Source organism: Oncorhynchus mykiss, chromosome 2, assembly GCF_057628025.1.
Source record: "Oncorhynchus mykiss isolate SJ-2025 chromosome 2, ASM5762802v1, whole genome shotgun sequence".
Lineage (NCBI taxonomy): Eukaryota > Metazoa > Chordata > Actinopteri > Salmoniformes > Salmonidae > Oncorhynchus > Oncorhynchus mykiss.
Window position 1 is genome coordinate 60,477,084 of NC_143023.1, and position 16,724 is coordinate 60,493,807.

Below are 16,724 nucleotides of genomic sequence, written 5' to 3' on the forward strand. Positions count from 1 at the left end.
AATGTCATGCTTTCATTCCAACATTTGCTCCAGCTCATTCATTGCTGTACATTTTCCAGTTTAACTGGAGTCAACTAAGGGACTGGCAGTATCATTTTCAGAGTATTGGTCGCATGGGAGACCTAAATTGCCTTCCTGAGTTTTGTAACCTAACTCATCCTATCAAACCTGGTTGCCAGTCTGTTTCTGTTTTAGCCAACACCTGTCTCATATGACATAGACAACAACAAAAGCTGGCTAAAACATCAGTGACAGTGAGTATGGGTAGTGCTTATTTTTCACTTGCCTTGAAGTTTCCAGCAGATATATTTGATATGCATTGCTTAGGCTATATACTGTGAGCATGTAGATACACACACACACACACACATACTACTACTACTACTACTACTATTACTCGTTACAATTTCTAACTGAATTTTAGTCCTGGGGCCCAAATACTGTAGAGACCCATCTGAGCCAGAAGACAATGAGGCTGAATGAGGTCATTCTGAGTTCTGGGTCAGCTCATTAGCATGTCAATGGCTCCACACACACAGCAGAGGGGATATGATGCAACAGTATATTCTTCATCATCTATCTGTTATGGGCAATTGTAGCTGCTGGTGTGCTTACCCCGTGATAATCGTATAAATAAGCTGTTGTGAAAAGCCAAATTTAAAAATCTTTGTTATCTAATGATTTTTTCTAAATAGTTCTGATGCTTTTTATGCTCAAATTCTCAACATTCGCTAAAACTGCAACAAAACCTCAGGAAAGGCACCTGGGTATTCATGATTCCAGTCACTGCTAATCGACAGGGTCAGCGCTGCTTTGCTTAGCTTCATTTGTTCCAGTCAGCCAATTTCATAAAATAGATACAGTTACATATTGCAATATTATACTTTGACCTCAAGTATCAATTTGTACAATTTTTTTTTTGCTAGGTAGCGTTTTTGCGGGTTAGGCTACCGTTGAACAAACATGAAAATGGACAAAATCCCTTTGAATGATTTATCAAGCTAGAATTTCATTTTCACTTTTTTGATGTTTTGATCTACATTTTTCAGTCATTTCAATTGTTGATATGAAAATTCCGTTAGAACCGTATTTATTATATGCAGGTAAATGCCAAAATAAAGGGAACCTCCTAAATGAGGGATACAACATATATATTGAAAGCAGGTGCTTCCACACAGGTGTGGTACTGGTTCCTGAGTTAATTAACCAATTAACATCACATCATGCTTAGGGCCATGTATAAAAATGCCCAGTTGCCTACTATGGCTAGAAGAGATTAATCAGTGAATTTGAGGGGTCTCAAAGCAGCATTTTTCATGGAAGAATGGTGTCGAATCCTCCAATAGAGTTTCAGACACTTGTAAAAATCTATGACAAGGCGCATTGAGGCTGTCCTGGTGGCTCGTGATGGCCCACCGCTCTATTATTAAGAACTTTAATGTTGGTGTTTCCTTTATTTTAGTAGCTACCTGTATGTGTGTGTAATAATATTTCACATGATAATATTGTTATTAGTGTGTTTTTGGGCGCGTGCAAAACATAATCTGGTGCATTGGAAGAATTGTAAATCCAAAGTGAAAACATGTTTTTAGAATCTTTTGCAAATGTACTGAAAATTAAATACAGAAATAGCTCATTTACATAAGTATTTGCTATACTATGCTTTGCTATGACACTCCAAATTGAGCTCAGATGAATTAGGATAAATGCTTGGTAAAGATACCGTTCTTCCCTTTCTAAGAGAGGTAATAGACCGTTCATTTAGCGGTGATAATGACGGTACTGTACAGTGTTCGTATCCACATAAAGGTATGTCAGAGGAGCCTGTCTATTATGGTTTTAGGATAAGAAAGATCAGGGCTGAAGGGATGCGTCGCTCAATAGGCATGCACAGCAAAAGAGAATCCCTTCCACACACACAACCGCAAGAGCATACACACACATGCAGATGATCAAATGGAAGCACACACACACCTGCATCATGATAGCACATACACACAATGCAGATTATCCAATAACACACACACACACACACACACACACACACACACACACACACACACACACACACACACACACACACACACACACACACACACACACACACAAACCTGCATTATCACAAACAAGCACACACCACAAATCACCACTCCAAGCCCTTTGGCTGGGAGGGCTCACCATGCAGAATGATTCTTTAACTCTCATTAGCTTCTATATTGTGCCTGAACAAAATAGTCATTGCAATATTAATAAGCAATGTAGTGTATGTGTGTGTGTTTGTCTGTGTGTGTATGGGGGATGTAATATATATCTTCAAGCCTCCAACAGAAACTTTCTGTTTATGCTAGTTATACAATAGGCCTATAGATGGGGAAGGTTATTGAGGACAGGGAAGTTGGGGAGGGACAGGGGCATGTTAGGGTGGCATTGGCAGTCGGAATACAGGTTGTCCCCCCGCCTGGCTGCCTGTGCCCACATGTCTGTGCCCTCACCCAATAATGTCCCCATTGTTGTGCCAGTCTCCCCATGTGTCACCCAGATTCAGTTTGTTGTGACGCCGACCGAGGCGAAAGGGGAGGTATGGGTAGGAGGTGTGGTAAAGAGATAGAGAGGGAGCAAAGGGAAGACAGAGAGAGAGCTTTGGGAAAGGGGTAGGAGTAGACTAGACAGTGGGAAGAATAGGGGGAGTGTGTGTGAGAGAGAGAGAGAGAGAGAGAGAGAGAGAGAGAGAGAGAGAGAGAACACAAAGACAGCAAGGGGTGGAGAGAGGGGTGCAAGGAGGGAAAGATAATATATTTTTTCTTGTCATGTCTAGTGAAAGCAAAGATTGACAGAGAGATATGGGTGGTGGGGGTGATTATTGTGTGCTACAGCCTGAGGGTCATTGTAAATATGTATGGTACATTTCCATGCCAAATGATGCATCTATTTTGTAGAATATGCTCTATTACTGACTTTGACAACTGTATAAAATATAAACATGCTAATAATACAAACTGTATCAAAGTCAATGTTGAATTGAAGAGAAATACACACATTTTGCCACACATCATACATTCTATGTCGTATTGGCTAGTCATAACCCATGTCATGTCTCATCCCACACAGATCAGACAAGCTAGGCTAAACAGCCGCTCCAAACCAGGAGCTGAATGTGCCCTACTTTCCAAATATGGGTCCCAGAGCTTAACACAGGGAATTCTCTCACCACCAGGGAATTCTCCATGCCTGAAAAAAGAAATAAAGGAATAGTCCCTGAGAAGAGAGTCCCTAGTGTTTTGTGTGTGTGCGGTGGGGTGTATTGTGTATGTGTGTGTGTGTGTAACCCTCTGTCAAATGAGGCTACGCCAATACACTGCAGCTCTTGCACTGTTTAACAGCTTGTGTTACAATATTGTGTATATTTGGATGTTGTCAACATTAGTTGAAAAGAGATTGCGGGCCATATTCTGAACTTGAACCTCGGTGTAAATAAGTCTTCCTTTCTCATCTCCCCATCAATTCTTAACTGAAAACATTTCAGTTGAAACTTGTGTGCTCTTTCCCCGAACCTGTGGTTATTGAGTAAAGGAGAGAGAGAAGGCCATGCCATTTACTATAGGAACAAGGCTCCAAATGACCTCCAATGATAACCAATCCATTTCCTTGTTGATCTCTCTCCACACACAATGCCAAACGTCAGGCGAATTCATGAAGATCAAATGAATTTCTAAGGGGATACGTATTCAAATGCAAATCTCAAAATGGGACCATGGGGGGAAATTGGAATGGGTTCAGATGATCTTCAAGAGAAGGAGGGAGAATGCGTGAATGTTTTCTCAAATTATATTTTCAAATAGGACATTACGTCCCAGGGCTCTTTGGCGTCCCCGTTTCAGAAGATATTCATGAAACCAAGCTATTCATTATGACCTGCATTGTAAACAGAATTATTGCCAAATTATTGCCAAATTATTCTCCAAATGGTCTACTCTTTTGATGTCTGCCGCACATGCACACACACCTTTGTTCTTCCTCTCAAAAAATGGCTGATATAGAGATGCCCGGCGTGGCCATTCCTAAGAAAATCCCAGTCTACTCCAAGGTACAAGCTTCGTGAAGAGAACAAGCTTCATGACTAGGCTACTCCATTTTTCTCTAACCAGTCAGAACAGTCTAGTCTTAGGCAAGACCAGTCTAGCCTAATAGGTTTATTGGAAACCATAACAGCTCTGTTAAAGGATGAGTCAAACCGATAATGACAAAGTTAATCCCTTCTGATATTTTACACATGCACAGACTAGACCGTCTCTGTGGTTATCTGTTCTTACATTACGCACATTACACGCGCACATTACACGCGCACACACGGTACACGAGTCACAAGCAACTACTAGTCTGTCACTACCAGCTCAAAATACTAGCGTTTCCCAGTCATCTATTTGACGCACACTACTTATCGATCACATACTGACTCACTGTGTGCCCGCGCACCTGCACACCCACGGGTGCACGCATTCACACACACACACACACACACACACACACACACACACACACACACACACACACACACACACACACACACACACACACACACACACACACACACACATCTCATAAGAGGAGCTTTGAGGACACATTGTGGCAGTCCAGCAGACATCAAAGTCTTGTCTCCGCCAGAGTACCACTCCACTCCTGACCACCTTGTGGATTCACGGCTAGTGAGGAACCCGTTCAATCTACAGGGTAACACTTCCAACTGGTCTTTGGTATTATAATGCTTCAAAATCACTTAGCTTCCATATATCAATCATTTATCCCATTGTATGCTACTGAGATAGACGTAGAACATTTAACCAAACTCGTCTGGTCCCCTACACACTTACCCGCATAGGACCAGTCGATGTCTTCTGAGAATTTGCGCTGGGCCCGGTATCCGTATCCTTGCACCAGTTCAGCTGCAACAGAAAGAAAATAGATCTCAAAAACAGCTCTGTTTATGTCCAAATATGTAATTAGGTTAAATCAGCCTGGATTATTCTTATCATGGCACCAGAATTATTATACGTTCACACAGCCTCTAAATCCTATTGAGTTGGTCTGTTTTTATTTGAGAACTGAAAGACATCCACGTCACTTTGAAAGATCAATTCATGATACCCTCATTCCAAAAGATCATGGCAAAAAAACAACAACAATGCGTTATTACACGTAACAATATTGCTTGTAGGCCATTATGTGCAGTGCAACATTGAGGACCACTCATTTAGAGTTATATATGAGAAAATATCAGCAAGAGGGAGGTCTGAGATTGTACAATAAAAACAATCTGTTATCTTTTCCGTCTGAAGAAATTCGCTCAATTTTGAGAATAATGAGTAAGATTTACAGTGCCATCAGAAAGTATTCACACCCCTTGACTTATTCCATAAAATGTTGTGTTACAGGGTAGGATTAACATTGATTTAATTGTCATTTGTTGTCAAAGATCTACACAAAAAACTCTAATCTCAAAGTGGAAGAGAAATTCTAACATTTGTAAACAATATCATGAAAAATTAAAACACTAATACATCTTTTTTTTAATTCTTCAAGCTCTGTCAAATTGGTTGTTGATCGTTACTATACAGACAATTTGAAGTCTTGCCATAGATTTTCAAGCCGAATTAAGTAAAAACTGTAACTAGGCCACTCAGGAACATTCAATGTCGTCTTGGTATATTTGGCCTTGTGTTTTAGGTTATTGTCCTGCTGAAAGGTGAATTTCTCTCCATATCTGTTGGAAAGCAGACTGAACCAGATCTTCCTGTAGGATTTTTCCTGTGCTTAGCTCTATTCAGTTCTTTATCCTAACAAAACTCTCTAGTTCTTGCCGATGACAAGCACACCCATAACAAGATGCAGATATCACCAGGCTTGAAAATATGAAGAGTGGTACTCAGTGATGTGTTGTGTTTGCCCCAAACATAACACTTTGCATTCAGGACATAAAGTTAATTTCTTAATTTTTTGCAGTTTTATTTTAGTGCCTTATTGCAAACAGCATGCATGTTTTGCAATATTTGTATTCGGTACAGGCTTCCTTCTTATCACTCTGTCATTTAGGTTAATATTGTGGAGTATCCACAATATTAAACTCTGTAACTGTTTGAAAGTCACTGTTGGCCTCATGGTGAAATCCCTAAGCAGTTTCCTTCCTCTCCGGCAAATGAGTTAGGAAGGACGCCTGTATCTTTGTAGTAACTTCACCATGCTCAAAGGGATATTCAATGTTTGCTTTTTTTACCCATTGGTGCCCTATTGGTGCCCTTCTTTGCGAGCCATGGCAAAACCTCCCTGGTCTTTGGAGTTGAATCTGTGTTTGAAATGTACTGCTTGACTGAGGGACCTTACAGATAATTGTATGTGTGGGGTACAGAGATGAGATAGTCATTTTTTTATTTTACCTTTATTTAACTATGCAAGTCAGTTAAGAACAAATTCTTATTTTCAATGACGGCCTAGGAACAGTGGGTTAACTGCCTGTTCAGGGGCAGAACGACAGATCTGTACCTTGTCAGCTCGGGGATTTGAACTTGCAACCTTCCGGTTACTTCTTTTTTTTTAAAATTTAAAATTTTATTTCACCTTTATTTAACCAGGTAGGCTAGTTGAGAACAAGTTCTAATTTGCAACTGCGACCTGGCCAAGATAAAGCATAGCAGTATGAGCAGACAACACAGTTACACATGGAGTAAACAATTAACAAGTCAATAACACAGTAGAAAACAAAGGGGGAGTCTATATACAATGTGTGCAAAAGGCATGAGGTAGGCGAATAATTACAATTTTGCAGATTAACACTGGAGTGATAAATGATCAGATGGTCATGTACAGGTAGAGATTTTGGTGTGCAAAAGAGCAGAAAAGTAAATAAATAAAAACAGTATGGGGATGAGGTAGGTGAAAATGGGTGGGCTATTTACCAATAGACTATGTACAGCTGCAGCGATCGGTTAGCTGCTCAGATAGCTGATGTTTGAAGTTGGTGAGGGAGATAAAAGTCTCCAACTTCAGCGATTTTTGCAATTCGTTCCAGTCACAGGCAGCAGAGTACTGGAACGAAAGGCGGCCAAATGAGGTGTTGGCTTTAGGGATGATCAGTGAGATACACCTGCTGGAGCGCGTGCTACGGATGGGTGTTGCCATCGTGACCAGTGAGCTGAGATAAGGCGGAGCTTTACCTAGCATGGACTTGTAGATGACCTGGAGCCAGTGGGTCTGGCGACGAATATGTAGCGAGGGCCAGCCGACAAGAGCATACAAGTCGCAGTGGTGGGTGGTATAAGGTGCTTTAGTGACAAAACGGATGGCACTGTGATAGACTGCATCCAGTTTGCTGAGTAGAGTGTTGGAAGCCATTTTGTAGATGACATCGCCGAAGTCGAGGATCGGTAGGATAGTCAGTTTTACTAGGGTAAGCTTGGCGGCGTGAGTGAAGGAGGCTTTGTTGCGGAATAGAAAGCCGACTCTTGATTTGATTTTCGATTGGAGATGTTTGATATGAGTCTGGAAGGAGAGTTTGCAGTCTAGCCAGACACCTAGGTACTTATAGATGTCCACATATTCTAGGTCGGAACCATCCAGGGTGGTGATGCTAGGCGGTCATGCGGGTGCAGGCAGCGATCGGTTGAAAAGCATGCATTTGGTTTTACTAGCGTTTAAGAGCAGTCGGAGGCCACGGAAGGAGTGTTGTCTGGCATTGAAGCTTGTTTGGAGGTTAGATAGCACAGTGTCCAATGACGGGCCGAAAGTATATAGAATGGTGTCGTCTGCGTAGAGGTGGATCAGGGAATCGCCCGCAGCAAGAGCAACATCATTGATGTATACAGAGAAAAGAGTCGGCCCGAGAATTGAACCCTGTGGCACCCCCATAGAGACTGCCAGAGGACCGGACAGCATGCCCTCCGATTTGACACACTGAACTCTGTCTGCAAAGTAATTGGTGAACCAGGCAAGGCAGTCATCCGAAAAACCGAGGCTACCGAGTCTGCCGATAAGAATATGGTGATTGACAGAGTCGAAAGCCTTGGCAAGGTCGATGAAGACGGCTGTACATTACTGTCTTTTATCGATGGCGGTTATGATATCGTTTAGTACCTTGAGTGTGGCTGAGGTGCACCCGTGACCGGCTCGGAATCCAGATTGCACAGCGGAGAAGGTACAGTGGGATTCGAGATGGTCAGTGACCTGTTTGTTGACTTGGCTTTCGAAGACCTTAGATAGGCAGGGCAGGATGGATATAGGTCTGTAACAGTTTGGGTCCAGGGTTTCTCCCCCTTTGAAGAGGGGGATGACTGCGGCAGCTTTCCAATCCTTGGGGATCTCAGACGATATGAAAGAGAGGTTGAACAGGCTGGTAATAGGGGTTGCGACAATGTTGGCGGATAGTTTCAGAAATAGAGGGTCCAGATTGTCAAGCCCAGCTGATTTGTACGGGTCCAGGTTTTGCAGCTCTTTCAGAACATCTGCTATCTGGATTTGGGTAAAGGAGAACCTGGAGAGGCTTGGGCGAGGAGCAGCGGGGGGGGGGGCGGGGCTGTTGGCCGAGGTTGAAGCAGCCAGGCGGAAGGCATGGCCAGCCGTTGAGAAATGCTTATTGAAGTTTTCGATAATCATGGATTTATCGGTGGTGACCGTGTTACCTAGCCTCAGTGCAGTGGGCAGCTGGGAGGAGGTGCTCTTGTTCTCCATTGACTTCACAGTGTCCCAGAACTTTTTGGAGTTGGAGCTACAGGATGCAAACTTCTGCCTGAAGAAGCTGGCCTTAGCTTTCCTGACTGACTGCGTGTATTGGTTCCGGACTTCCCTGAACAGTTGCATATCACGGGGACTATTCGATGCTATTGCAGTCCGCCACAGGATGTTTTTGTGCTGGTCGAGGGCAGTCAGGTCTGGGGTGAACCAAGGGCTGTATCTGTTCTTAGTTCTGCATTTTTTGAACGGAGCATGCTTATCTAAAATGGTGAGTAAGTTACTTTTAAAGAATGACCAGGCATCCTCAACTGACGGGATGAGGTCAATGTCCTTCCAGGATACCCGGGCCAGGTCGATTAGAAAGGCCTGCTCACAGAAGTGTTTTAGGGAGCGTTTGACAGTGATGAGGGGTGGTCGTTTGACTGCGGCTCCGTAGCGGATACAGGCAATGAGGCAGTGATCGCTGAGATCCTGGTTGAAGACAGCGGAGGTGTATTTGGAGGGCCAGTTGGTCAGGATGACGTCTATGAGGGTGCCCTTGTTTACAGAGTTAGGGTTGTACCTGGTGGGTTCCTTGATGATTTGTGTGAGATTGAGGGCATCTAGCTTAGATTGTAGGACTGCCGGGGTGTTAAGCATATCCCAGTTTAGGTCACCTAACAGAACAAACTCTGAAGCTAGATGGGGGGCGATCAATTCACAAATGGTGTCCAGGGCACAGCTGGGAGCTGAGGGAGGTCGGTAGCAGGCGGCAACAGTGAGAGACTTATTTCTGGAGAGAGTAATTTTCAAAATTAGTAGTTCGAACTGTTTGGGTATGGACCTGGAAAGTATGACATTACTTTGCAGGCTATCTCTGCAGTAGACTGCAACTCCTCCCCCTTTGGCAGTTCTATCTTGACGGAAGATGTTATAGTTGGGTATGGAAATCTCTGAATTTTTGGTGGCCTTCCTGAGCCAGGATTCAGACACAGCAAGGACATCAGGGTTAGCAGAGTGTGCTAGAGCAGTGAGTAAAACAAACTTAGGGAGGAGGCTTCTGATGTTGACATGCATGAAACCAAGGCTTTTTCGATCACAGAAGTCAATAAATGAGGGTGCCTGGGGACATGCAGGGCCTGGGTTTACCTCCACATCACCCGCGGAACAGAGAAGGAGTAGTATGAGAGTGCGGCTAAAGGCTATCAAAACTGGTCGCCTAGAGCGTTGGGGACAGAGAATAAGAGGAGCAGGTTTCTGGGCATGGTAGAATATATTCAGGGCATAATGCGCAGACAGGGGTATGGTGGGGTGCGGGTACAGCAGAGGTAAGCCCAGGCACTGGGTGATGATGAGAGAGGTTGTATCTCTGGACATGCTGGTTGTAATGGGTGAGGTCACTGCATGTGTGGGAGGTGGGACAAAGGAGTTATCAGGGGTATGAAGAGTGGAACTAGGGGCTCCATTGTGAACTAAAACAATGATAACTAACCTGAACAACAGTATACAAGGCATATTGACACTTGAGAGAGACATACAGCGAGGCATACAGTAATCACAGGTGTTGAGTTGGGAAAGCTAGCTAAAACAGTAGGTGAGACAACAGCTAATCAGCTAGCACAACAACAGCAGGTAAAATGGCGTTGACTAGGCAACGGGGCCAACAGATAAAACAAACAAGCAGAATGGAGTACCGTGATTAATGGACAGTCCAGCGTGCATCAGCTATGTAGCCAAGATATCAGTGTCCAGGGGGCAGCGGTGGATGGGGCAGGGAAGCTGGACTGGCGAGTGTTATCCAGGTTAAAAAAACTAACAATGACTAAATAGCTTGTAGCTAGTTAGCTGGTTAGCTTCTGGGGGTTCTTGAGTGTGTACTAAAAATTAAAAATAATAGCGATTCCGTATCACATTGGGTGAGGCAGGTTTCCGGAAGGTATAAACAAGTTAAAAATCAAAAAGAGATAGAAAGTAAATATGGATCCAGTGAGTGTTTGGGACGCGGCGATTCAGACGGTTAGCAGGCCTGTGCTAACAAGCTAACAGTTTGTAGGCCCGGACTAGTCCAACGCTCTAACCACTAGGCTACCCTGCCGCCCCAAAAATGATGTTACCTTTTCACGTGTGAGTTCCAAATATCAGTAACGGTTGACCCCAATGTCAGTTTTATTATGCGCATGATGTCATGCACTCACTGTTCCAAAATGTGATTTTTACATAACAGTACAGTTAACCTGCGCTGCCCTCAAACCAAGGCACGCTACGCTGCCTGCTAATTATCTATAGACAATGTTTCAACTTGCCAATTTCAAATTATTTTCTAACAAGTTTTATTGTCTAACAACAGTTTGAAGTAGCCCATTTCACTGTTACAGTTAATTTATCTTTGAGGCTTTACTGAGCCGGACAAACTTCTCTCTTCAACAAGAGCCCAAGCACTTCCCCAATGTTTCCCCAGATCAAATATGAAGACATTGTGCATCTCTAGTCAGAACAGGCTCCTAACTCCACAGACCAAAGAGCTGTCAAACGACACCAGAAACAAAATTGTAGACCTGCACCAGGCTGGGAAGACTGAATCTGCAATAGGTAAGCAGCTTGGTTTGAAGAAATCAACTGTGGGAGCAATTATTAGGAAATGGAAGACATACAAGACCACTGATAATCTCCGTCGATCTGGGGCTCCACGCAAGATCTCACCCCGTGGGGTCAAAATGATCACAAGAACGGTGAGCAAAAATCCCAGAACCACACAGGGGGACCTAGTGAATGACCTGCAGAGAGCTGGGACCAAAGTAACAAAGCCTACCATCAGTAACACACTACGCCACCAGGGACTCAAATCCTGCAGTGCCAGACGTGTCCCCCTGCTTAAGCCAGTACATATCCAGGCCCGTCTGAAGTTTGCTAGGGCATTTGGATGATCCAGAAGAAGATTGGGAAAATGTCATATGGTCAGATGAAACCAAAATATAACTTTTTGGTAAAAACTCAACTCGTCATGTTTGGAGGACAAAGAATGCTGAGTTGCATCCAAAGAACACCATACCTACTGTGAATCATGGGGGTGGAAACATCATGCTTTGGGGCTGTTTTTCTGCAAAGGGACCAGGACGACTGATCCGTGTAAAGGAAAGAATGAATGGGGCCATGTATCATGAGATTTTGAGTGAAAACCTCCTTCCATCAGCAAGGGCATTGAAGATGAAACGTGGCTGGGTCTTTCAGCATGACAATGATCCCAAACACCCCGCCCGGGCAACGAAGGAGTGGCTTCGTAAGAAGCATTTCAAGGTCCTGGAGTGGCCTAGCCAGTCTCCAGATCTCAACCCCATAGAACATCTTTGGAGGGAGTTGAAAGTCCGTGTTGCCCAGCAACAGCCCCAAAACATCACTGCTTTAGAGGAGATCTGCATGGAGGAATGGGCCAAAATACCAGCAACAGTGTGTGAAAACCTTGTGAAGACTTACAGAAAACGTTTGACCTCTGTCATTGTCAAAAAAGTGTATATAACAAAGTATTGAGATAAACTTTTGTTATTGACCAAATACTTATTTTCCACCACAATTTGCAAATAAATTCATTAAAAATCCTACAATGTGATTTTCTGGATTTTTTTCTCTCATTTTGTCTGTCATAGTTGAAGTGTACCTATGATGAAAATTACAAGCCTCTCTCATCTTTTTAAGTGGGAAAACTTGCACAATTGGTGGCTAACTAAATACTTTTTTGCCCCACTGTATATCGTGCTGTCGTTTCTACTGTAGCATACCGTATGTATGTATGTATGTATGCATGGAGCAAAATGTATTTCACTGTTTTATTCACATGTTTTCAAGTACTGCTGACAAATAATGCATTCTGATTCTTGCATAGATTTTAATGGACACATAGGATGTGTGTAAAATACTTTTTTGAAGGTTGTACTGATTATGATGAGCTAATACTAAGCTATTTTTCAGCTATATGTGGTGCCATGTTTGCACAATGCATTCTGTTTGTCGGGTAAGCATCTGTCAGACCAAAGATGATAGTTCACTCAACTGACTTATGGTGTATTCAAGACAACTGGGAACTGAGGTCAAATCATGATGTCAGTGATTTTCAGGTCAGAAGGTCAGAGCTCTAGAAAGAGGCCCGAGGTCTCGAGTATAAATTCCAAGTTGGATGACCGTTCAAAACAGTTTTCCCCAGTCGGAGCTATTTTTTTTTTTCAAGTTCCCAGTTGTCTTGAACGCACTGAAGTCGGAAGTCAGAGATTTCCGAGTTTCCAGTTGTTTTCAACGCGGAATCAGATTGTAACTATGGTAGGTCAGGGTTGCCAGCTCAGACTGTAACGATCGTCGTCCTCCTCGTCTGAGGAGGAGTAGGAAATATCGGACCAATGTGCAGCGTGGTACGTGTTCATGATGTTTATTTGCCTGAACACTGAAATACAAAATAACAACGTGAATAAACAAAACAAACGAAACAGTCCCGTGTCAAACAAACACTCACACAGAAAAATAATCACCCACAAAACACAGGTGGGAAAAGGCTACCTAAGTATGATTCTCAATCAGAGACAACGAACGACACCTGCCTCTGAATGAGAACCATACCAGGCCAAACACATAACCACAACATAGAAAAAGGAACATAGACTACCCACCCCAACTCACGCCCTGACCATACTAAAACAAAGACATAACAAAAGAACTAAGGTCAGAACGTGACACAGACCCCATTTCCCATTCCCATTTCCAAATTTCTTCTGTTTGACCCCCATTTATTGATAAATCCCCCCATCAAAGTAATTTTCCCTGCATCTTATCCCCCCATGATACCTTCCCCGATATCTACCCCCCCCATAAACTTATACACTGTAACAAGTACGTCGAAGATTTGTAAAATGCTGAAAAGTGGCCAAACTAAGTTAATACTTTGACTTGGTTTACGTGCATCTTATAGTGAATGGCATTCTGGGATTATAGAGTTTTCACTTGTCAAACATGAACCATCATAAAGAATTTAGCTGCTGTTAGCTTAGCTGACACGCATCTCTTTTCTAAACAATAAAAGGTGAAGTTGAGGAATAAAGTTGTGAAGACCTTTATTTCCCAGGAGTACAAATCATTGTTTACATGCTTTTCAAACAACAATCCTTTTTAGACACGTTTGTTGCATTATACGTTCTGTTGCTACTGTTCCAATCACATATTGGTGATGGAACGCTGCAGGTGCCAGTCAACAATGATCACAATATGTGAGCGTACGCATCAAAGAGTTCAACACTATTATTGCACATAGAGTGAGTCCATGCAAATTCTTATGTGACTTTGTCAAGCAAATTCTTACTCCTGAACTGATTTAGGCTTGCCATAACAAAGGGGTTGAATGCTTATTGACTCATGACATTTCAGCTTTTCATTTTCTATTAATTTATAAAAATGTATAAAAACATAATTACACTTTGGCATTATGGGGTATTGCGTGTAGGCCAGCGACACAACATCTCCATTTAATCCATTTTAAATTCAGGCTGTAACCCAACAAAATGTGGAAAAAGACAAGGGCTGTGTCTACATAACTAATGGCACTGTAGGTCTGCAGCACACAGACCATTAACATAATGCACTCTGGGGGTTGTCTGTGGAATATATCCATGCGTGTTTGTTTACTTGTCTCTAGAAAACCATCCGTGCACGCACGCGCGCACGCAAACACACACACACACACCTCACCAGCAGACATAATTATCCTTGCATTTCACTGTACCAGTGCTGCAGAATGATTAGGAGGGGATAGTTTATTATTACAATGCCCTATGAGTCCTGTCTGGAAAATGAATTGGAGCCAGATCCCTCAGGGCTACACTGCCAGGCAATTACGGAAGAGTTACTGTCAGAACCAACATGCCTCATTATCATAGCTTGCACAAAGCACCTGCTCACTAAAGCATAGGGAAACAAACCGATTACACCAAACGTTCTGGAAATGTTGCTGAAGCCAAGTGATGTCCACGAATGGGAGACGAGGATGTGCTACATTTCTGCAACATTAATAACGCCAAAGGTTTTCAAAAAGTGTGGACATGAGGGACCCTCGCAGAGCGACTGATCGAAAGCAGGAGGAACTGATTAGAAGAGAGGGTACCGGTTTGACCTTTTCTAAACATGTTCAACCTTTAAACAACATTCTTCCGTAGTTGAGCATTTTGTCTACAAAAGATTGTCATCTGGGGGGGGATGAAAGAAGCTTGTTATCCTTTATAAAAAAACAAATTCACTTACAAATGCATAGGCCCCAAAGTCCAACAGTACTGGAAACGTGCTGGAAGGGTCAATGTAAAAATAATATATCTACGTCAACACAGTACGGCTCGGGTTGCCACAATAGTGTGAAAAGGGTCTTAAACCATGTGCAAATCTTGACCTGACCTGACTCTGGTTGGAAGAAGATGAGGATGGGGACTCGTGCTCTGCTGGGCTGTTTTCATGTTTGCCTGTGATATCATTTCTCTGTCTAATCCTGGATTAAATGGCTTTGACCAAGCAAAAGTCCACTTTTCTCACAATCTTCCCAAAGCAGTATACCAGTAACTCTTCTGGGGAGTTCAAAGAATGCCGCTGCAGAGCATTTGCTATGTGTTGTATACTGAGCTGGTTTAAATAGCCATTAAGGATATCATCCAAAAGGTGCAAAGGGATATAGTCCCGCTAGTAAATAATATTTAGGAAACTAGAAGTGATAAATAGATCTCTTTTTTTCCCTTTTCGCATTCTCTTCACTATTATCTCTATCTTGTGGTCTTCCTCACATTGTTGGACTTCACTGGTCTGTGCCCGCCTAACACTGGGGTCAGCCAAGGGTCATGACCTCTCGTTAAAAGGTCAGGGGTTGGAAGTTCACTCACACACAACCCTTTGTCTTCTTAGGCCTTAAAGCAACGCGTTTCTTTCCAACACAGGGACATCTCTACAAGGGATTTCTCTCCTCCTCTCCTCTCCCTCGCTAATCCGAGAGATATGATTGCCTACAAGAGTATTTGGCGTCCTATTCTTTCTGTTCAGTGCAGATGAGGGAAGGGTACAAGGAGAGTAAACCTTTAATGATTATTGAGATACAGCCTCACTGTCCCTATCTCCCTTGGCTGACCTTCTGATGTACCATACTGAGACCATACAGAAAGGAATGGAAGCCGGCAATGATATTTTCTACTCATACTTCTGTGATGCTCATGTTGGAGAGACAACTGTAGCTCTCTTACCGCTCATCCTCCTTTCCTCTCTGTTTCTCAAATTACTTTTATTTATATCTCTGCCATGTTCCTTTTCCTCCCTGAGATGTGTTGGACATACAGTAAGTAGGGTCTATAGCAGGGCTGTTCAATTCTGGTCCTGGTGGGTCAAAAAACAACTGTTTTTTGTTCCTAACTGTTAGTTAATTGCACTAACCTGGTTTTGCAGGTCTGAATTAGTCCCTTATTAGGAGAAGATGAACTAGTAGTGTTTCGGCCCTCCAGGACCGACATTGAACAGCCCTGGCTACTTAACTCCTTATGCCCATCTGTCTCTCTCTCTCAGCTCATTCCTCTCCCTCTTGTCTCTCTTCTCTCTCTCTCCATCTATCTCAATCTCTCTCGAAGCTACATACTTCTTCTCCCACTTGATCAGTATCTGCATCTATCTCTCTCAGCCTCAGTCTTTTCCTCTCAGCCTCAGTCTTTTCTCATCTGTCCCTCTCTCTCTTTATCTCTCTCTCTCTCTCTCTCATCTTATCCAGTTTGTCTAGAGACCTAACTTCTCTATTTCACCAGTACAGCAGTCACTCACATGCCAGTGTTCTGTCTATAGAGTGTAAACAATGGCTTTCACATGAGACACCTGTCCATTTCCAGCACCGGTTCATTCAATAGGCTTGATTATATTACACTGTGTGTGTGTGTGTGTGTGTGTGTGTGTGTGTGTGTGCGCGTGCATGCATGCCTGCTTGACTACATATGTGTTTGTGTGTGTTGTACATGTGCATCTGCTGTGTGTTGCAT

The 16,724-nt window shown here is 43.0% G+C and overlaps 1 protein-coding gene across 7 annotated transcripts in view; it reads right to left on the reverse strand.

Annotated features, from left to right (window-relative positions):
- LOC110501743 (receptor-type tyrosine-protein phosphatase gamma) overlaps positions 1-16,724 on the reverse strand; it is a 73,487-nt gene that overhangs the window by 36,934 nt on the left and 19,829 nt on the right. For all 7 annotated transcript variants that reach the window (XM_036952092.2, XM_090203782.1, XM_090203789.1 and 4 more), the window contains exon 2: positions 4,869-4,940. In XM_036952092.2, the coding sequence (XP_036807987.2) occupies positions 4,869-4,940 (72 nt within the window). The remainder of the gene's footprint in view (positions 1-4,868; positions 4,941-16,724) is intronic.